The sequence below is a fragment of the Thrips palmi genome, unplaced genomic scaffold (assembly GCF_012932325.1).
Source record: "Thrips palmi isolate BJ-2018 unplaced genomic scaffold, TpBJ-2018v1 HiC_scaffold_4, whole genome shotgun sequence".
In the NCBI taxonomy this organism is placed as follows: domain Eukaryota; kingdom Metazoa; phylum Arthropoda; class Insecta; order Thysanoptera; family Thripidae; genus Thrips; species Thrips palmi.
Genome location: NW_023144631.1, coordinates 3287299 through 3309196, shown reverse-complemented (window position 1 = coordinate 3309196; position 21898 = coordinate 3287299). Strand labels below are relative to the sequence as shown.

At 46.5% G+C, this 21898-nt stretch overlaps 4 protein-coding genes across 8 annotated transcripts; 2 read left to right on the top strand and 2 right to left on the bottom strand.

Annotated features, from left to right (window-relative positions):
• Window positions 1-111: 111 nt before the first annotated feature.
• On the top strand, window positions 112-2555 carry LOC117649025 (MTRF1L release factor glutamine methyltransferase). Its single transcript, XM_034391388.1, has 5 exons — window positions 112-506; window positions 820-912; window positions 995-1235; window positions 1314-1537; window positions 1612-2555. Exons 1-5 carry the CDS (start codon window positions 217-219, stop codon window positions 1865-1867), a joined length of 1104 nt encoding a protein of 367 aa, XP_034247279.1. The 5' UTR covers window positions 112-216; the 3' UTR covers window positions 1868-2555.
• Window positions 2556-3458: 903 nt separating this feature from the next.
• On the top strand, window positions 3459-6607 carry LOC117649024 (bifunctional purine biosynthesis protein PURH). 2 transcript variants are annotated; one of them, XM_034391387.1, is made up of 10 exons: window positions 3459-3615; window positions 3969-4014; window positions 4101-4304; window positions 4384-4539; window positions 4613-4745; window positions 4818-4993; window positions 5081-5241; window positions 5327-5704; window positions 5785-6216; window positions 6291-6607. In XM_034391387.1, exons 2-10 carry the CDS (start codon window positions 3993-3995, stop codon window positions 6408-6410), a joined length of 1782 nt encoding a protein of 593 aa, XP_034247278.1. In that variant the 5' UTR covers window positions 3459-3615; window positions 3969-3992; the 3' UTR covers window positions 6411-6607. The 2 variants fall into 2 exon arrangements, with proteins under 2 accessions (XP_034247278.1, XP_034247277.1); XM_034391386.1 differs by lacking the exon at window positions 3459-3615 and adding an exon at window positions 3753-3868.
• A 938-nt stretch (window positions 6608-7545) lies between these two features.
• On the bottom strand, window positions 7546-9722 carry LOC117649514 (sclerostin domain-containing protein 1-like). The gene is made up of 3 exons (XM_034392384.1): window positions 9413-9722; window positions 7864-7991; window positions 7546-7782 (listed from the first exon to the last, which is right to left on the bottom strand). The coding sequence occupies exons 1-3, from the start codon at window positions 9720-9722 to the stop codon at window positions 7546-7548; spliced, it is 675 nt and encodes a 224-aa protein (XP_034248275.1).
• Window positions 9723-11715: 1993 nt separating this feature from the next.
• LOC117649838 (V-type proton ATPase 116 kDa subunit a) lies at window positions 11716-21898 on the bottom strand. 4 transcript variants are annotated; one of them, XM_034392968.1, is made up of 16 exons: window positions 21624-21898; window positions 21072-21248; window positions 20854-20982; window positions 18485-18606; window positions 15410-15536; window positions 15151-15327; window positions 14836-15048; window positions 14602-14752; window positions 14365-14504; window positions 14049-14282; window positions 13855-13964; window positions 13645-13772; window positions 13336-13559; window positions 13009-13252; window positions 12746-12917; window positions 11716-12668 (listed from the first exon to the last, which is right to left on the bottom strand). In XM_034392968.1, the coding sequence occupies exons 1-16, from the start codon at window positions 21738-21740 to the stop codon at window positions 12566-12568; spliced, it is 2568 nt and encodes an 855-aa protein (XP_034248859.1). In that variant the 5' UTR covers window positions 21741-21898; the 3' UTR covers window positions 11716-12565. The 4 variants fall into 4 exon arrangements, with proteins under 4 accessions (XP_034248859.1, XP_034248861.1, XP_034248862.1 ...); XM_034392970.1 differs by having other exon boundaries at window positions 18485-18573; XM_034392971.1 differs by lacking the exon at window positions 18485-18606 and adding an exon at window positions 17142-17188.

Here is a 21898-nt window from a genome sequence, read left to right as displayed (position 1 = left end):
AAGAAAATTTTCACATGGAGTGTTTCATTTTCAAAAAGATCAAGAAATCCTCGGCTAAAAAGTTGATAGTCCAACTTGCGACACTGGTGGTTTAACAATGCGGCCATATATAGTTGGTAGGTCCGAAGGAGTGAGTGATTTTTGTAAACAAAAACAAGTACTTGCCGATTTTCTGCTTCACGGGCTTTGCCAAATTTAATTTTCCCCATTTTAACGATGGCGTTCAATATTAGGGCTTTGGCACGCCCATGTCTGGGACTTATGGAGCTCTCCATGGCTCCACGAACTCAGATCATGAGGTCCTTGGACTTGCCTAAAGATTACGTGAATTTGCGTTTGCGTGCCTCTTTGTCGTCGTCAGCTCGATCGGGCGTACCCGGAATCAATAGCAACGTCAACACGATTGCCTCCGTGTTGGAAAAATGGGAGAGCAAATTCACGGACGAGGGTATTTCGGAGCCCAAGGACTCAATCCGCAACATCGTCCTGCACGTCATGGGCGGACAGTTAGTGGTCATGTTTTTTCAGGTTATTTTTAAGTGCCCCACTTCCCAACTTCCTTTTATGGTCATAGATTTCCCTCTCTTCTGAGATTCAGTCTCTGAAGGGAAGTATTCCATCAATCATGCCAACTTCACTATAGCTTATAAGGGCTGACATTGAACCATTGTTTTGCTCCTTCTGTTGCCTATTGTTTGGGGGTTACATCCTCAACTTTCGTAGCTTTCGTATTGCATACGCATGTTTATTTCATCAATTTATTTTGGACTCATTTATGCTGTTGCAAGAATTTGTAATTACCCACTTCTCTGTTCTCAGGTCGTTTTCTGAACTAGATCGCCATGCTCAAGTTGAAATGACCCAAGAAGAATTACAAGAAACCGATCGGCTCTGTGAATGTAGGCTCGCAAGGTAAATACCCCTTTGCTATCTTTGCTTCGAACATATAAATAATTTTATTTGTGTATTATGGGTGGTATTTTTTTCTTTGCAGAATGCCAGTTCAATACATAATTGGTGAATGGGAATTCCGAGACATGCGGTTGAAAATGATCCCGCCTGTTTTCATCCCCAGGCCTGAGACAGAAGAACTGGTTTCTTTAGGGCTCTCTTGCTTGCCTCATGGTAATGAGTGTGACAATTGCAGTATCAGTGCAGACTGCCATGTCAATGTGTTGGAAGTTGGCTCTGGCTGTGGAGCTGTAAGTCTGGGTTTGATGAAGGGGCACCCCAAAGTAAGGAAAAATAACTTTCTCATAGTCATGCCATTTGTGGGTTTGGTTCGGCTCATTTTGGTTTTCTCTTTCCCAAAGGTTTATTGCACTGCTGTAGATCAAAGTACCACGGCGTGCAAGCTTACCCAAGAAAATGCAATTGCTCATGGATTTGCTAAGCGGGTCAATGTGATTCATGCAAAACTGGCTGAGGATGGAACTTTTAATAGACCACTTGGGCATGACACATTTGATCTTATTATAAGCAATCCACCTTATGTCCCAAGCAAAGACATGCTTGTGCTTCAACCTGAAATCAAACTGTAAGTTTTTGCATCTTTAACATTTTTTTCTTGCACTTAAAAACTTGTGGTCTAATTTTTTTTAATTTTCTCAGCTATGAAGATTTGCGAGCTCTGGATGGAGGTGTGGATGGCTTGCGCTTAATCAAACCATTGATACAAGTAGCTGGAAAGCTCTTGAGGCACAAAGCTAAATTGTTGATGGAAGTGGATCCGTCTCATCCAGAGGCTATTCAGAAATGGATTAGTGAAGAAGCACAGGCTCATCTTTGCCTCAGATATGAGGCTACTCACCAAGATTTCTCTCATAAAGCTCGTTATGTTCAGTTGGTAAAGGTGAAGAAAGCTTAAACTATGTGTTTTACCTGAAATTTCTTTTTGAAAAAAAAAAATTGTTGAATGTTTTTTAAAATAGTCCTGCTGTAAAATAAACAAATAATCTTGGTAACAATTAGAATTCCATGTATGGGATGTAAACGCAAATATCTAAAACTATGTGATTTGATAGACTGCATCATGCCATATACCCCATTATGTACTTTCACATGTAGTTCTCTATCATCTTAAGTGTCTGCTCTTGCATTAGTAATGCTTATTCTGTAGATGTGATCAACTTCTTTGTATGCTTTACCAAAGCTGATGGGTTATATTATGTGATAGTAAGTTTGTGTGTCTATATTCCTGCTGGCTCAGGTTTAAAACCGTGGAATAATTTTAGTATGACAAGATAATTTTGTGATTGACAGTATTTTGTTTGAATCTTAGGTACCTTTCCTCAAGCTTGCTCAAATTTTTGTGTTGGTGGTTGTTGGTAGTTTGCTGTGGCCTTACATGTTTAATTTGAAATCAAAGCTTGTAGAGGTTTTGAGTATTAGCACTGTTCTCCCTTTATCTGATACATCAGATGCATCTTATCATATCTTGTCATTGTGTCTTTGTGATAGTGTCAATAATTTTCCTACACTGTGTGATTTTTTTTTCAGCTTATTTCAACTGATATTTGTAATTTTCCACGAATACAGTTCATGTAATTTGTAAATTGCTGCGAGTTTTATTTTCTAGCCCAGTCCTGTCGAAAGCAGAAGTGTGTCGTTTGAAGAGGGAACGCCCACATGCCAGTTGGGTTGCCTATACTCATACACTGCAACACTGCACCCCGCGCGAACATAGGTACTTGTTGTCCTCCCCTCCCCTCCCGCTATCGCTATCTTGTTTTCCCTCCGACCATCCCATCCCATCTCCCGCACAGCGTAGCTGGCGTAGCATAGCGCAAAGGCAGCGGCAGAAAGCAGCCTCTTGGATGGAAATTGTCAAAATAGACGTCACTCATGTAAGTCGGCGGCGCCCAGCGACGCGACTATCTATTTTCAGCCCTGCTACTGATAAGGCGAGGGGTGAAGTAAGAGCCTTGCCGCCCCGCCTTCGCTGTCGCTCGCGGCTGGCTGGCGCTGGCACGGGGTTTAGGGTTTCATCAGAAAAACAAATCGCCAGACCCGTTTGGCCACATTTCGGCTCGACCCCGAGGAGGTCAAATTTGCACTCAGCCCAGCGAGATATGCAACTAAATTAGTCTCGGCAGGTCGAAGCCCCACGCGGCGAGGGCCTTCCCTCCCCGCCGGCGGCAGGCCAAGCAAGCCAAGCCAGCGATCGCTTTCAGACTTTTAGACGGTCGTTCAGCCACATTATCACGCTTTTCCTCCAACACTCCAAGTCTGCACATGCACAAGAGAGAGAGAGAGGGAGAAAGCTAACAAGATGACTAAAGCGTCAAGGACGCGAACGGAGAGTGTTATGCATGGTTATGCACCCATCGTCCCCCCAAAGTTGCCGGGGTCTCCGAGGGGCGAAACGGGAGAAACACATCCTCCCGCCTCTCAGCTGGATCCCCCTCCCCCCCCCCTCCTTCCTCCCCCTCCCCCGACCAGCAAACAGTTGCGTTGCAGCGGCTGCAGCAGCACAACCACAGCATCAGCATCTGAGCTGAGTGAGACGAGTGAGACACGAGACACTTGAGCAGCATCAGCGTCGCTGGCACTGTCACTCCAAGCTCCAGCTTCATCCCATCCTGCTCTCTGCTGCCTGTCGTGACCGGCGCATTGGTGAGTCAATTTGCGCTATCGTTCCCGAACTGTTTACAGCATTTCCCTCGGTCAATAGCTGCTGGGGTCCCCTGCCATGTGGTCTCGACCTTTAGTTTATCTGTTTTGTTGCCACGGCGCTTGTCCGGGGGTCTGCGGGTCAGGCCGCTGGTGGTGAACCCGTTGGTGCCCAGCCGGCTTTATTTCAGGCCCGTCCTCCCACCAAGACGGTCGCAAGACTCGCCGGCTCCCGGTTCCAAGCGGCTCAGTTTAGGTTAGACACCTGTTGCTGCCTGGCCAAGCCTCTTCCCCACCACGCTGCCACCACTGCCATCCGCAGTTCCTCTAATCCTGTCCTCTTTATTTCTGTCTAGAATTGAACTTACTTCGCGAGTATCATGGCATCCTCAGGAAAGTTGGGTGAGTGTCACTGATGGAGTCGTAACTTGCTGCTGGAAGTGCTTGTGTATGAACAGAATTTGTAATACTATTGTCTCTGCTCACAGCTCTTTTGAGCGTCTCTGACAAGAAGGGCCTGATTGAACTGGCGAAGGAGCTGCATGGTCTGGGACTTACCTTGGTTGCATCCGGAGGCACTGCCACTGCTGTCCGTAATGCTGGTCTTCCCGTCAAGGATGTTTCTGACATCACTGGCGCCCCAGAGATGTTGGGAGGCAGAGTCAAGACCCTGCACCCAGCTGTCCATGCGGGTGAGATTTTGTATTAGTTGGTTGCATCTGTTGCATAACTTTTCACTCCACAACCTTGAGCTCTGGTTTCTTGTTTCAGGTATTCTGTCTCGCCTTACTGACAGTGACAAGGCTGACATGTCGAAGCAGAATTATGACATGATCCGTGTTGTTGTCTGCAACTTGTACCCATTTGTGGACACAGTCTCGAAGCCTGATGTTACTATTGCCGATGCTGTTGAAAACATTGACATTGGTGGGTGAGATTTGGCTTCAATAGAGCTTTGTCCTTTTTCTGTGGTTTGTGTTATTTACACACTCTCTGTCAGGTGGTGTAACGCTTCTGCGAGCTGCTGCCAAGAACCATGATCGTGTCACCATCATCTGCGACCCCAATGACTACAACAAAGTTGTCAATGAAATGAAGAATTCACCTGATAAGGATACCACCAAGGCCACTAGGTAAACTACTATACCCAGCAACACTTGTAAAAGTAACTACTAAGTAGGTTTACTAATAGAATTTTATTTCAGGCAAACACTTGCTTTGAAGGCCTTTACTCATACTTCAGAGTACGATTTGGCAATTACTGATTATTTCCGTAAACAGTACTCTGGCGGAGTTTCTCAAATGACTCTGCGTTACGGAATGAACCCTCACCAGAAACCAGCCCAGCTCTACACGACGCTTGCTGAATTACCTCTGAAAGGTAACCTGTGTTTTTTTTTATTGTGCTAATTTCACATGTGTGGCTTTTATCTTTTTGTGCTTGTGCTACAATGTTTCTTCCTTTCAGTTGTGAATGGCTCACCTGGTTTTATCAACCTTTGTGACGCTCTGAATGGATGGCAGTTGGTGAAGGAGCTGAAGACTGCTCTTGGCCTTCCTGCAGCCACTTCCTTCAAACATGTCAGCCCAGCCGGTGCCGCTGTTGGAACTCCCCTCTCTGCAGAGCAGGTGAAGATTGAAGTTTTCCTGAAAAGTTGCTCTGTTTGACAAGTACCCTGTTTCTGACAGTTTTCTATCTTATTTTTTTAACCAGGCTAAGCTTTGCATGGTTGATGACCTGACTGGTCAACTTACACCTCTTGCGAATGCTTATGCTCGTGCACGAGGTGCTGATAGAATGTCTTCTTTTGGTGACTTCATTGCCCTCTCCGACGTCTGCGATGCTGTTACGGCAAGAATTATTTCCAGGGAAGTTTCTGATGGTATTATTGCTCCCGGATACTCAGCTGAAGCCCTGGAAATCTTGAAGAAGAAGAAGAATGGTGGTTATTGTGTTCTATCCATCGACCCCAACTTTGAGCCTCAACCCATGGAAAGAAGAATTCTCTTTGGTCTGACCATGGAGCAGATGAGGAACAATGTTAAGATTGACGGCAGCCTTTTCAAGAACATTGTCTCCAAGAACAAGGATGTAAGTGCATGAAGTGCAGAGCATTTAGTTTTCATGTCAATGTATTTTTTGTGTTTCATTCTAATCTTATTGTTTTACAGCTCCCAGAGTCAGCTATCAGGGATCTTATTGTTGCCACCATCACTCTGAAGTACACGCAGAGCAACTCTGTCTGCTATGCCCGTGATGGCCAAGTTGTTGGCATTGGTGCTGGCCAGCAGAGCCGCATTCACTGCACTCGTCTTGCCGGCGACAAGGCAGACAACTGGTGGCTGCGTCAGCACCCCACCGTCCTCAAGATGGCCTTCAAGAAGGGAGTCAAGCGTGCAGAGATCTCCAATGCTATTGACAACTTTGTCAATGGATCTGTTGGAAAGGACATGGACCGTGCCTTGTTTGAATCTCAATTTGAGACTGTTCCTGCTGAGCTTACCCCAGCAGAACGCTCTGCTTGGGCGAAGAAGTTAAATGGTGTGGCCCTTGCATCTGATGCATTCTTCCCCTTCCGTGACAACGTGGACAGAGCTCGTCTGGTAAGTTTAGAATTGATAGTTATTTTTCAAGTTCTTACTTGAGCATTTGCTTATGCCATCTTTTCCTATTGCAGAGTGGAGTGTCATACATTGGCAGTCCTGCCGGTTCCAACAACGACGAGGAAGTGACCAAGGCTTGTGACGAACATGGTATTGTCCTCTGCCACACCAACCTGAGACTTTTCCACCACTAATGTAATTTATCTGAATTTTATGGCCCCCATTCTGATGAACTAGTTCTTATTCAATTGTGATACGGATCTGTATTCAAAGTTTTACTCATTCTGTTATGAAATCTGTTATGAAATCATTTTTAAGCATGTGTACCTGATGTTTTGTTGTGCCATTTCATTTTTATACTGCATTATTAAATCACCCTTTTTTATATAAATCTTAGTTTATTTTGACTTGTACAAAAACACCCTTATCCTATTTAGTTTAATTTTTTATTTTTTTTAAAGCTGCATACTAATAAACCTCTTTGGTCCAATTAAACGCCAATTAAGTACAGATGCTATGGCAGGAGATCAATCATACAGTGTGGAGCCAACTGACCAGCCTAGCTTGTCCTTGGGGCTGCCGGTTGCGCAACGCACGCTGCCTCGGCTCGTTACATAAACGAAATGCATGTTTTGAGGAAGCCGGCCATTATCGCCTGTCTTTGCCTTCTCCGGTCCGGGCGCGGTCGGGTCGGCCAGGCTGTGGCGGTCGCTCATGCCTATCGAGCCCTTTTGGCCCTTAGACCCTGCCACCGCTGAACAGTGGGCCAGAAGACCGGTGGAGGCGGCCAAAATTTAAGACGCGTTTTGAGCTCCAGAGTCGCTAGACGGGAGTCGAACCAAACGTGTTATCCCACCAATTGATTGCTCTCCGAACGAGGAATCCGTTGGGGTCACACGTTAGGTTCGAGTCCTGTTTACCGACTCTCGAGCTCTAAACGCGTCCATCGTTTTGGCCGCCTCCATCGGTCTTCTGGCCCACTGTGCGCTGTCGGGGCAGTGACCGCGTGCACCGCGTCGCTGCACTGCTAGTCTCAGTCTCAAAGTAGTCAGTCTATCGGGTTCGCCTCGCCACGGGTGAGTGGGCTTCAAAACTAGCTTGACGAATCGGGAAGAGCAGATCGGGGACGCGCGGCGCGGGGCGCGGGGGAATTCCCACGAGGAGCAGGTGGCGTGTGAGCGGAGCGCGTAGCGCGGACTCGCGGAGCGGTTCGACGGGTGACAGCACAGCGGTCCAGCGAGTTCACCAGCGCACTTAGTGCGAGGAGTAGCGACGGCGCAGCCCCTCTGTGCGGGGGTATCGACGCTACGTGGGGACCGCCGTCTCCGTCTAGAGCAGCTCCAGCTTGCTGACGGGCGGGGGCGTGGCGCGGCTCGACGGGCTGGGTCCGTGAGGTCCGTGGCGCGCCGACGACGTCCTGGGTGCTGCCCTGGGCACGCAGCGGCAGGTCTGCACCGTGCGGATGCGGTACGACCGCGACGAGCCGTCGCGGCACAGCAGCCGGACGCGCTGTCGCTTCCAGCCGCTGTCCGAGCACCGCCAGGGGATGGACCGGGTGCCGGCCTCCTGCAACCAGAACCACCGTCAAGCTGTATCCCTCCAGTGCCTCCAGCACGGCCGCAGCCGCGGTCGCGGGACGGGACCCACCTTGGACCATGCGTCCATGACGCAGCTGACGGCGCACACCACCTCGTTGACGGGCCGCGGCGACACGCACAGCCCGTCCGAGACGTACCGCTTGGAGCGCAGCCGGCAGGACCCCGGGAAGGACTCCTCTGGACAGATTAGAAGAAGTCGCTCAGAATTAGAACAAGTTCGGCGCGGTTCGACATGCTTCCGCCTGCTCGGGTCGGGCCCGCCCCGCCCAGACCCCTTCCCTTCCCCTTCACGGTCTCCGCGGCGCACCGTGCGGCACACGCTGCGACGAGTCGTTTTACGAGCTGTTTCAGCGGCGCGGCGGCAGTCCTGGGCGGTCCAAGCGGAGTCAAAGCGCACGCCCACCCCAACTTTGTCTGCGTGCTGCAGGGCGGGCGGGACGACGCGATATTTTACAAGTCGCGCTTCGCTACTCGTGGATGTCCCGCCTCTTGCCCTTGTTGGACACGCGACGGATTCCGACGGCGTCGTTAGGCCGCGCGCCGCACATGGCCGCTGCAAGCGTTATCGTGACGATGATGTCGGCGCCCTCGGTCGCGCCCTGTTTCTCTGTGAATTACAGCGTCGCCACTAATTTTAGCGGCCACCCTTGGCGAAGCCTTGGCGAAGCCTGGGCATCTTGTTCGGGTGGAATTCGCCACGCCGCCTCGGCCTCGGGGCGTGGCTGGCGTGGCTGGCGGCGCGGGGCAGCGCGGGACTGCAGCCACGCCAGGCTTGGTCATGAGCGCCTCGCAGAAGGTCACTGTCACCGCCCTGCCGCCAAGGGTGGGCACGGCCCGCACGGCCCGCACGGCCCCGCGACCGCGGTCCACCCTTGAGGCCGCGGGCCGCGCTGCGGCAGACCGATTCCAAGAGTCGTTTTCGTCGCTCTGTCTCTCTCGCACTTGTACGGTACGCTACATGAGTGCGAGAGAGACAGAGTGATGAAAACGACTCTCGGAATGAGTCTGCAGTGTCCGTGAGGACGCGGACGACGCATTGTGCGCCGAACCGCCGAACCCTGCGGCCGGCGCGCGGCGCGCCACGCTGCCTGCTGCCGCAGCGAGGCGCAGCGAGGCCATGGGCGAGGTATGGGGTCCCCGGGGCCGTCCTGGCCGTCCCCGCCACTTCACCTTGGTTCGAGTGGAGTCATGAGGCCCGCTGCACTGTTGCTGCTGGACCGCCAGTCCCCCTGCCCCTCCCCTCCCCTTCCCCAATCCGTGTTGCTGCTCCGCAAAGCCCTTACCCGTCCTGTAAAAGGCAGCCGCCGTCGCGGCGAACATGAAGTGCTTCACGCTGCTTCGCTTCGCCGGCTTCGCCTTTGACCCTCGTCTGCAGGCCGGTTCCGAGCTCTGCTCGCCGCTCTGTCCTTCTCGCACCCTTGCGGGACGCCCCATGAGTGCGAGAGAGACAGGGCGACGAAAGCAGAGCTCGGAATGAGTCTGCTGGACGTGGCCAGTGCATGCAGATACCGCGTGGCCGAGCCAGGCCTCGAGCCAGGCCGAGCACGCCGATGACTCACCCTGCGGCCTGCACCCCTCCTCGGCCCACCGGCACTCACCTTCTGGAAAGACTGGCGGCTTGATAAACTGGTTGGGGTCCAGGCTGGCCAGGCGGCCTCCGCCGAGACTCGAACCCAGGCCTGGCGGGGAGCCGGCCGGCGGCGACAGGGGTGGCGCCAGCTTGCCGGAGGTGGACTGGGCGGTAGACAGGCTGGAGCGGAACTTGATGAGCGTCGACAGGCCGGCGGGCAGCCCCGTCAGCCCCGTCAGCCCCTGCGAGGACGGCGACGAACCCTTGGGCACGGAGTCCATGGCGTCCCTCGCGTCCGCGACGGCCAGCGCCAACAGCAGCACCAGCAGCACCGACATGGTGATCGCTAATGTCAACAGGAAGGCGATGGGTGTCATGCGGTGGGTGGGCGTCGGGCCGTCGAGCGCCGTGAAGATAGGCAGCCAGGTCACGCTCCACACTCCCGCGTTGGGTGGCGCTGCCTACCTCCCATTACCATTACCACTAAAGGCCAGACCACACATGATCGTATGCCATTTCGGACCCGACACATGCCCGCCTGCACTGCAAAACGAGACATGGCCGTCCTTACTAGGGCGACACGTTATACCGGCGGAGAAGACTGCCAACCTCCCAGGGGCTCGCCGCCACCCCGGTCAACGCCCGGCCCGACCCGACCCGGCCCCCGCCAGACTATTCCATTACACACTTTATGCGCCTTCCCTTCCGCCGCACGGCGCACGCCGAAGCTGGAGCCAGAGGCAGCCAGAGGCACCTGAAGGCCAGGGCCATCTCGGCTCGCATCCCGGCCTCAGCGCCCGGCCTGACACGACAGGGCGACCCGAGGGACCGAGGAGATGGCGGTAATTGCTATGTGTGCCGATGCAAGGGCGAGGCCTGGGCCTCTGCCGTGTCTTGGCCTCTGCAGCGCAACACAGCGGTTACACGTCACCGACCTCGTCCTCCTGGACCTCGTGCTCCTGGACCTCGTGCTCCTGGACCTCGTCCTCCTGGACCTCGTGCTCCTGGACCTCGTGTTCCTGGGCCTCGCCCTGCGGACTGATTCCCCGCGAGTCGGTTTCGTCGCTCTGTCTCTCTCGCACTCACGAGGCGTCCCGCATAGGTGCGAGAGAGACAGAGCGACGGAACCGACTCTCGGAATCAGTCTGCTGGACCTCGTCCTGGATCTCGTCCTCTTGGGCCTCGTCGTGCAGACCGAACAGCAGGGCGGGACACGGCTCCTGCCTTTTTCGCAGAGGGCTTGTTTTTTTCACGACGGGCCGGGACGGGCCGGGTCCGCTGGAGCCGTGGCTGGAACAGGAGTAGCGTACACGCCGCCCCGCGCCGCCCCACCCTGTTGCCTTCTCCGTCGCCCGCGCAGTCCTAGGGGCCCCCGGCCGGGGGCCCCGCCGCCCCGCCCCGAAGGCGGCATCCTCGTCCCGCAGAGGCCGCAGACTCGCAGACTCTGCAGAGGACCCGGTTTGGTTTCCATTCATTGGGTAGACGCAGACAGACGGCGAGACGGCTCTGCAGACGGCCGGTGCCGGTGACACTGTCTGTCTGCCTCTGCCTGCTATTTCCGTTGCGTCACCCCCTCCCCTCCCCCTTCCCCGGCCCTGCACTTCCCCTCCCTTTGCAGCCTGGAGGACCGCGTACCGCGAACCGCTCTCGCGAAGACGATCGCATTTCAGCACCGCCCCACAAGGTGCACACAATCAGTCTCAAAGTGGCAAGGCCGCCATGGCCGGCAAGGCGCCGCCCCGACTTGCTCTCCTTTGGAAAGTGTCAAGGTTACTCCCTTCCGTTGGCCGATCCGATTCGCGAGAGGACTGCCCCGTAGGTCTGTTCTAGTCTCGCCGCGCCACTGCACTTACCTAGGGGAGCAGGGGCGGCGAGGCTCTAGTGTCCAGGGGTGGTGCACTGCACTGCACACTGCACTGCCCACGGCACTCGAAGCGCAGCCAAGCCCGAAGACTCCAAGTCTGGGCGCGTTGAAGCGACTGGCTGCGCCGGGCTGGGCTGTGGAGTGGCTGGCGTGAAGGCGGGCAGGAGACTAAAGACAAGTGGCTGGTGACGGCGAGGATCGGCACGGCACGGCGGCGCACCCGGGCCGAGGCGGGCAGGCCGGGGCAGGGCCGGGGCAGGGCCAGGACGCCAGGACCAGCCAGGACATGCCGCCGCAGTACGCACCTCGTGGGGGAAGGCGAATCCTCCCCCTTCCACCCATTCCCATTTTTGCATTGTCTTATCTTGTTTGGTTTCTGTTTTCTTTTGGTGGGGGAGAGGCACAACTGATGGGCTAAAACCACTCATTTTTCATTGGAAAGGCCCACAGGTGATCAAGTAACGAAATTGTTGCACTGCTCTATTTATTTGTAAATCACCAGACATGTGACAGATTACAAAGCATGGAAGTACTAAGTTCATACATAGTGTTCAAAAGGTTTGTGGCCACTAATACTGCTGGTTGAAAGCCATCAGAGGCCATTCTAAGAATATCAATGGCACCACAAGCATACTACAAGATCACAAGACTGAAAGAAATTAAGTACATACAATATAGGGACAAGAAAAGTTTTTTCATGAATGTATAATTTCAACATTAAAAGGTGGTAAGATCTTTTCAATGAGATTGAATGATACTGAGTTCCTCAGAACGAGAAACAAACTACATTTTTGGAATATAATGGGCTAAAAGAGTTTTCTAATATACTTCATGAATTACAGTGTTGATAAAATACTAAGAGATAAAATTTTGCATATTATATGCATTAAAGAATGTACCTAGGTTTCTTTATATCATTTTCAGACTACATAAAAAAAAAAGGAACAAATGTAACTTAGAGCAACTTTTTTAAAGTTGATAATGGCAAAAAATAAAAGTCAACTGATATGGCAGCATTTCAAAAGAATACAATACTGCTCTATCAGGAATGTCCCTATGCAGTACAGAATACAGTGTGATGAAACTAAGAAAAATGAAATCTTGTCCTCCTATGTTATGAAAACAGATCCAACTTTTAAATAATGATGAACAGCAAAAAGAGATTCTTCGCACAGTTACAGAATAAGCTCTAGATCTCAGCATCAATGGACTAATAATAAATGCAGTACATGACAATCACGCCACTTGAAACATTCTTCTACCTTCATTGCTTCATTTAGATATTTTTCTAGCATCTAAGGTCAACAATTCTCTTTTTTAATCATCATTGCTACTTGCTGCTTGCTCAAGAATAACTTCAAATGCAAATGGAGAGAAAGTGTAACCAGCTCCACTGTAGAATTTGCTCTGGAACTCCACCCTAAAGTAACAAAGAAGAAATCTTGTACAACAAAATCGAGGGAAAAAGTAAATACAGTTTAAAAAGACAACTCTTACCAATGCAAACGTAGGGTGTGAAGGAATGCAGAAAGTCCCTCCATCAAAACCAAGATGCTCACAGTGAGAACGGCCCAGAATGCGAACATCAGGAAAACAGCAACACCACCAAACCAGCCTTCTCGCTGAAGACCCATGCGCATAACCATGCTCCACAAGACCTCAGAGAGCTCTGAAAGGTAAAATTCAAGAAAAATCATAAATGATGGGAAAGTGATATGACAAAATTAATTGTAACATGATTTCCCACATGCAGAACTTACGAGCATGGGCAAGAGACAGCGCCCACAAACGGAGGTAGGAAGCTGTGTGAGAGACAGATCCCAAAACGTACTCAATAGTATGGATACCAGAATGAATGAAAATTTCCTGGAGGTCCTCCTCATCATGACCTCCAGCTGGTTTGTGGGCTGGTTGCTGGGCAGGAGCGGCGTTCTGAACACCACTCTCCAGATCAGCATGAGCAGCACCTCCATTTTCCTCAACAGCATTCACATGATTGTTCAACTGCAACGGAAACCAATTAAACTGAAAGAAGAGCCAGACAAGGCGGAAAGGGCTTGACATTTAATTAACAGTCAAACACTTACTGGAAGGTGGGCTTTGCGTTGGTTACGCATGATGTACAGAGGTTTGGCCAGCAACATCCAGGGAACACACAACAGAGCTACGACAACCAGGAGCTTTTGAAGTCCTCCCTGTCCTCCATACATGTACGGATCACAATTGCCTGAGGGCTCAGCAGGTTTGAACAGAACCATGTTGATGAAAGTAATAAGGATTGATGGAGCACAGGTTGGTAGCAGCCTTTCATCTGTAATCAAAAGAAAATAATGTGAGATTTCTCGAAATGGGTTTGGATTAGTGACAAGAGATGGAAGATAACATAGTTAAAATACCTGTGGCTGTGGCTTCATAGGACACCCACTTGATGAACATCAAAAGAACCATGTACAAGAACAGGAAGCACAAGAAAATAATTTGGGGAATAAACAGGAGATAAATGTCCAGGCGCTTTCCAAAGTACCTGCAAAGATATTTGATTAATAACAGTAACAGCTATTTTAAGGAGCCAGAACTCTTAATAAACAACATTCACAGCTACATACCGGTAGTTCCAAAGACTCAGAATAACACCAAACAACATCTGGGCGACACCAAGAATGATTGACACTTTCATTTTGAAGGCATTCAGGAAAACAATTTTATTGCTGGCAAACTGTTGAAATATAACATGATATTAATGTTTAAAATTCACTTTAGCAAAAATATATGAGAATATGTAACCATAAACTTTATATACCTGCCAAACAGGATCAACTCCAACTGGGTATGGAGTTGAGGAATATGCATCCTTTGGATCAATTGTTGCATCCTTATTACGCATAAGATAGTTCATATCATACACACTGGACCAGTGAGAACCAAAGACGTTCAAAGACTTGGAGAAGACATCATTGTAAATGATACCAGTGTACATTGAGAACATGCCCATGAGAAGAAGACAGTAACGTCCACCAAAGAAAATGTTCCAGATCTAGAAGAAAAGGGATAACACTGGTTAAATTGTTGTATCATAACAGATACAATTTAAGTGAATCAATGCAAAATGTCTCCACCTCATTGTCTGTTTTCTTAGCTTGTAGTGGCTTTTCTTTGAGGACCATGTAGAGTGCAAACAAAAACATGATAAGTCCATGACCAAGATCCCCAAACATCACAGCAAACAGGAAGGGAAATGTGATGATGGCATATGGAGCTGTAATCAAGAGGAGAAGTATCACATAATATTAGTGTATGAACAAAAAGGATAACACATGAGCTCATGAAACAGAAAAATTGCCAATGATAATTACCAGGATTGACCTCCCTGTAGTTAGCAACACCATAAGCATCAACAAGGGCTTGGAAAGCTTTGGTGAACTTATTTGTGCGGTTGTAGGTTGGAGGTTCTTCAAATGTGTCCATACGATTCAAAATTGGAGGTACAGAGCTGCCACTGCGTTCCTACAAGATCATTCATTTGCATAATTACCTGCTATTACCACAAAATTATTTTAGAGTCTCAATAAAAGTAAAATGAAACCTACAGTTCCACGGCGTAGAGCAAGTTGGATGGACTCCATGTCCAGCACAGGAACCCAACATTCCGCAATCAGGCACTTTTGGGTCACATCCAAATTGAAAAGGTTCAGGGTGTGGTAAATGGCCTTGATTTTGCGCACTTTGATGAACCAACTCTTAATATTCTTTGCCGCTGCCACCAGAACTCTGTGGCGATGATCTTGAGTTTGTCCCAGCACCTACCATTGCAGGAAAATTAATGCCAGTCACTCAACTAACTTGAAACAAATTTTGGGTTCCATGAGAATGACAAAAAATGTTTAAAAAATAGCTAGGCTTACAGTGTTGAGATCCTCAATGCGAGTCATGACGCTCATAGCCATTTCCCGACGGTCTGCAGGGGTCTCCCTGCAAGGATAGAGGGAGGCCCGGAAACCCTCGCAGATTTTCCTCACACGGGTTTTGAGTTGATCTCCTTGGAAGAAGATGATGAATACTGACTTATAGACTTCATCGCCCTGCAACCAGAGGAGAGTTTTAAGACTTGTATTGATAGTTCATTGAAGCATACACATTTCTTTATTTGCAGACAAAACTTACAGTTGCAGGGTCTTCAAGAGGGGTTTCAATTTCTGCTTGTCGAAGGAAGACGTTGCCTCTGCAGGCACGCCACAGCATGCGCTCGAACGCAGGGATCCTCTCACGCAAGATAACTCCAGCAACAAAGCTGTTTACATAGTTTTAAACAGTGAAAACAAGACCAATGCACCAACAGAAACTTTCAGTCAGTTTGCAAGAAACAAATGGCTGAGTTGTCACAGAACAGTTGTCGAGAAAAGTGGTATTCAACAGACTTGATTCATTCCCTTTTCTTTTGTTTTCCCCAGAAGAAGCGAGTCAATGGTATGGTGTGATTAATGACTTTCTTGCTGAGAAACTCTTCAGCAAGAAGTAAAGTTCAGTCTGTGAGGATGTGTTGTAATGAGTTACGTTGACAATGGTGGCCATGGATCAGTTTCCCAACGTTTCAAAGGACAGACAAGAGAAGCAAGAGGGGGTTGAAAATTGATATGTGACAACCACAATATTTCAATTGTCTCAATTACCCAATTCTATCAATGTGCTTAAACACCAGATAGAAATTGAAGTTTTATCTTTATTTCCAGCATATTATCTGGATGGAACTGAGTGAATAAGTATAGGACAAGTAACAAATATTGTGAATTTCACTGTTAAGAAAGAGTTTTAAATGCATCAAAATTACAGACTAAATACAGCATTCAACAAAGGAGGCATGCAAATATACCAAGCAGCCAGCAAAAGTAGCCTTTAGTGTGATTGCAGAAATTGATTTCTTTTTAATATGGGGAAGGGAAAATCATTACTGAGTTTTACAGTTATTGGAGGTAATTACGTACCCAAGCTGGACAGGACCCTGAGCCCGAGCAGTGTCATCACCGCTTATGAGAGCTCGAGTCATCGACTCAGTGGGGCTGGTGCCGCCTTCATGCTAGTAGGGGAGGCAGTCAAGCAACACGGACGCAGAAAACGCCACACGGACAAACAAGAACAAAACAAACGTAACATTGTTAGCTCAAGGGATCAGAAGGTCAGGGATGGAACTTGGACAGCACTAACACACATGAGCATACGAAATTTCAAATTTCGTAGATGCCAATGATTGTCCCATAACAATGGCATCTTAGTTAGATCTTGAATGAACTTTATCAGGAAACAACAGATAGTAGAGACATGGGGGGTCTGATCCGCATAACAAGTCAAGGAATTTGGTAAAGGGCAAGAAAAATCAGTCCAGCATACATTACAGACTTCAAGTCAGGGAAAGGAACACAGAAACAATACGACACAGAAGCAACTTAAACAAAGACAAAAGAAATCTTCAATGCGAAGCAGTAACTTGATGGTGTTGTAGAGGACATCGTAGGGGAATAGTAAGTATTATAATAATAATAACAATAAAATATTGTACAGAAATGAGTGCTTATGTTGTGTACCTAACATTCCACTGGATAATTTCTATTTCTATGAAAAAATGCAACCACAAGGTTCATGTTTAAATCAATAAAATACACTAAGGCCTCCAGGTATTTAAAATAAAATGTTCTTTGGGAAAGAAAATATTTCAAAAGAATGTGCCAATGACAATTCTGAAACAATCTTGAAGAATATTTAGAAGGAAAATGAAGTTTCAGAGTTGGTTTGCTGCGTTGTTGAACAAACATGCATCTACCCAAAACAAAACTGAAAACCAAACATGCTTGCAAATAAAACTGGGAAATAGACAAACTCAAAGACCGCAGGCTGCTAGTACCTTATTCTGAAGAAGCTAGCAGATAGATCACCAAAGGCACTATCAGACTGGAAAAGAAAGACAACAAAATAATACTGTGGGGAATATAGTGTGCTGGAGTGCTACCGACACCAGGGAACATAAATCTACACCAAGCTTGTGCTTTAAATAATAATAACAAAGACATAATAAGAAAGCAACATGAACAGTTTACATATAATAAAGACAAAGAAGGACATAGTAATACAGTGGGCACCAGTAAAACTCAATGGGCCTCTATGATAAGTCTTACATTGAAAGTAAACAGTACTATGTATCAAGTAAAGGGGTAACATGTCTGGTATGGTAAGTAAGAAAGCATAAGAGCAGGATAGGAAATTGGGCATCATTCACATATAGGATAGTCTGAGAGGAGAAGAAAGTACATACAACTAAGGCTATACAATACTGTAGTGGTTAATGCATGCAAAAGTGCAAAGGTAACTTATGTGGCACGTGGAGCTGAAATCTCCAAGTGCACCGTTTAATAAGAAAATGTCTAACAATAAAGCAAGCTGGGCGATTGCTAATGCAGTTTGATTAAGGAGTGAAATGTGTAAACGAAATGAGTTGCTTCACCATGGCCACAGCACCACACAAAGCAGAATTCAAAGTTAGAAACTGCTGCGTAGGCACAACAATAAAAAACACACGACAATTTTTCAGGTTCTTTTGAGTTAAAACCAAAAAGGAGAAGAATTTTTCCGTAAATTAAAAAAAGGGGTTGATTTTTACCTCAGATGAGTGAGAGAAAAAATTAACAATAAGACTCCGTAAAACAACAAGACAATAAAAACCAGAGGTCCTTTGTAAGGGTAATTTAACAAGCAGAGCTCTGAGGTTTTCTAAAAGTTAAACAAACAAACAAAAAAAAATGAATAAAAAATTGTGAGATTTGACCAGCAAACAGGTTTAGCAAATGGTTGAAATTCTAGCAGAGCAACAGACACCTTCTGCCCAGCAACCGTTCTGCACTCAGCCTCAGCACCTTGGTTCTTGCAAATTGGTTAAAGCACAAAGTACATCAAAACCATTATTATTTCTGTTGCTAAAGAAATGATCACTATGAAGCTAAGGGTTAGAAGCATTAACATAAAGCTCCATGAACTTAATATAGGAATCACTGACAAAAAGAAGATAAAATCAAATTTTTGATTATTATTTTGAATGCTTTTTTTTCTTGACCTGCATTAAATCAATAAAATCTTACCTCAAAGGAAAAGAAGATCTACTCAAATTTGTTGGATAAGGTAATGTATCAAAAAATAGAAGAACAAATTCTTCAGTAAATAATGTTGAAATTAAGATACAAAAAAGTTATTTACCCCAATTTGAGAGCTGCCTGGCCACCAGCGCGCATGCCCTCTTCCCCGAGAAGTTGGACCTGCTCTTCCTCGCGGCTAGGGTCTGCCATCTGTGGGTAGGACACGAGCGAGCCCTGAGCAGCCTGTACACAAGGCGCCCGCCCACCCGCCACCACATAGGCCGTCACAACCGCTCATTCACAGTAAGGGGATTCAGGAGGATAAAGTGCAATTTTACAGCATGCTAACTAGAATTCTTAGATAAATTCAACATAGTGTAACAGAAAACTGATAAAGTAATGATAAAAAATCAGCTGAAGAAAAAAAGGCATTAACAAGCAGTGCAACAACAACAACATGTCAGTCAAAGCCACTTGATTCTACAAACTAGAACATAGAACAAGACAAAATCAGCACAGATAGAAAACAAAATTTACGTTTAGAAACTTCTGGTTTAAAGGCAAATAAATCAGAAAAGAAGTTAATCTGATATGACTTGCATCTGACTTTTGAAAGAAAAACAAAACAAAAAAAAAAACAGAGTTTTGACATGAATGAAGCCTTAAGAAAGTAGTATCTAACTTTAAGGAAGATTAAATGATTTACTTTATTTGTATGTCTGAATTTGATGAACCACCAGGCAAACATGGTGAAATCATGCCACCACAAACAAACACTAAACAATTAAGAACACATGCAAAGCCAAGGCAAAAAGAGAAGTCATACCATGCAAAAAGATCCTACCGCAGCACACCATCTTAGGTTTACTAAGAAAAAAACCCAGGACCTCAAAATAAAAATAAAAAAAGAAATAGGTATGATGTGGAGGAAGTACTACTTGCCTACCACACTACAAGTGATCACAAAAGATTAATTCTTAGGCAATATAGTTTAAGACCTTAAACAACTTAGGTCAGTTTCAAAAGCGTGGTACGAATTACGCAAATGTATTAATTCAGTTCACACCGAAATAATTGGGAATGTTAGCTAGGAGGCCACAAAAGCTGATGTTACCAGAGTACATTTCTTGAGGGGACATAAAGAGCAGATATGAGCTTTAAATTGTTTCAGTACCTCAATCAGCAATAAAAGCACAACCTTCAGGTTCGCATAGAACACTTGATTCACCTTTAAGAAGAGCAATAAGTAAAAGGACCAACTACCATCTACATACATAGTAGAAATAGATTAACTCCAATATCAACACATTCGTAAAAGTGACACCTTTGACTTGCGGATCATAACCATACCTTTCTTGTTGAGAAAAAGGTTGAGAAAAACTTGAAAGTTCTTAGCAAGTGTGAACAGTGGTGCTTCCCTTATAAGAAGAGCTAAATTCAACATAGGAAAAAAACAGAATAGGACTACAAAGTATCAAATTTCTACAAAAGAGAAACAATAAGATCAGGTGGAAGATAAATAATAAATTCTAATTAGACAAAAAGGACTGAGAAATTAAAATACCATGAAATACCATGACTTCCCATCTACTTCGAGACCTTCAAAACTTGCTAAAACATATCTATGATTTTTACGTGTTGGTTTAAGAGTCATGCAAACAATTTTTAAGGTTCTACCTTCCTTTGTATTTGCAGTTAAAAATTTCATATACAACTTACTGCTATATCAAAGTCTACAGAAAGTGGGGAAACGAGGAGTGATGATTGGATAAACCTTTGTTACACTCAGAGCGGTGGTGTACTGCCTAGTAGGGCATGCTTTCAGGTCGGGCCTTGCATAACACATTAACCAAGAAAGCAAATGTTTGCCAAAACTTAGATTCCTAATATTGTCTTGAAGACAATACATACATAATTTAATTCATCAATACGCAAAAAATGGCAAACACTTACTATCTTGATACATACAACAATGAGTAGCACATAGCTGAAAACGTAATGCATAAGAACAATGGCAATACAAAACAAAGACAATGACAAAATAAAACAATACTTTGAACACAATTCCCAAACCCTATTAAGTTTCAAAATAATTGACAGAAAATACATGACATTAATGCCCTCAATTCCCAAACCCAAGGTAAGTTTTCATTGAGTCATAATTGGTCTACTTCTTCAACCAATTATTCAGCCCCAAGGCAGAAAATTCCCATCAAATGAATACATTACAAACTCTACACCCATAACCACATTGTTACAATGGTCATTAGCAGAGTTGACTTAATGAATGAAAGATGATAGTAGTACAAGCTTCCTCATAACAAAACAGCACAAGTCTTCCACGACATACGCAAGAACTTTGCAAATTATGCTGCAGTTCAAATGCAAGTCAACACTTAAGCTTAAGTAATTAACATCACAAGAAGACTTAAAACATACACTGTCATACACTCAGCATTCCATAGAACACACAATAAATTATCAACGTACCTCATCAAAGAAGACCTGTGTTTTACGAAGAATGTGTTTCACTTCAGTGAGTTCCAGGAAGTTGCGTTTCAGAGACTCAGCATTCATGTTAACTTCTCGAAGCTCATTTTCCAGCTTCTCAAATGTTGCCTAGGACAAATATATTCAGTGAATAACAAGGAGGCTGGAGCCACAGTTAAAGTAAAGGCATCCTGGCACATTACTAGCCAATTCCTTACCTCCAAATCAATCATTTCCCTGGGCTGAGGGGCCTCGGGGTTCTCACCGGTGTCAGTCATAGGAATGTTGTCCTTCTTAATTTCCTTTTCCAAGTACCGCAACTTACGTTCCATTTCATCACAGCGCCTAACTTCATTGACAAATTTTCGTTGGAAAGCATTAACATCTGGATTTAACTGCAATGAGAAAAGAGAAAATGATGTGATGCCATGTTGGGGATAGAATAAGCTTTTAAGGTGTAAAGTTAAAATGCTGAAAAGGCTGACAAACTCAATTAGTGGGCAGGTACAGAAGTAGAATGCGAGGTTTACTGGACTTATAAAATATTATTTTATTTTTATAGAGGTTTTGTTGCCAGAAAATAGACTTGACAGGAAACCTTGACGTTCGATCTTGTGACTGAACAGTCTGCTAGTGACGTAAGCGCGTCATATGACGAACTTCATGGAGAGGTTAAGACATTTCCAATTGGCGTGGTCAAGAGGAAGGACCGACGACCTCAACATTATCTACTGATAGTGGAGAAAGGTAAGATAAAGTCAACTACTTACGTCTCGAAATTGAACCAGCCCAAGTTCGCCCAGTTCGGACACACAAGCATAGGCAGCTTCACTTTGGAGGAAAAGTTGACATAAGGTCATTTCCTCACTTCGGAAAAGGCTCCCCATCTTGGCAAGATGGATTGCACACTCAACTTCGGGATGATGGTTTCACTGCACTAGAATTTAATCCAAGATAATCCTTGGAGTACTTCGTTGGGTCGATATGACCCACTCCACTTGTGGGCTGAGCTCGAGCAGACGGGGTCATGTGATTTTCAGCCGTT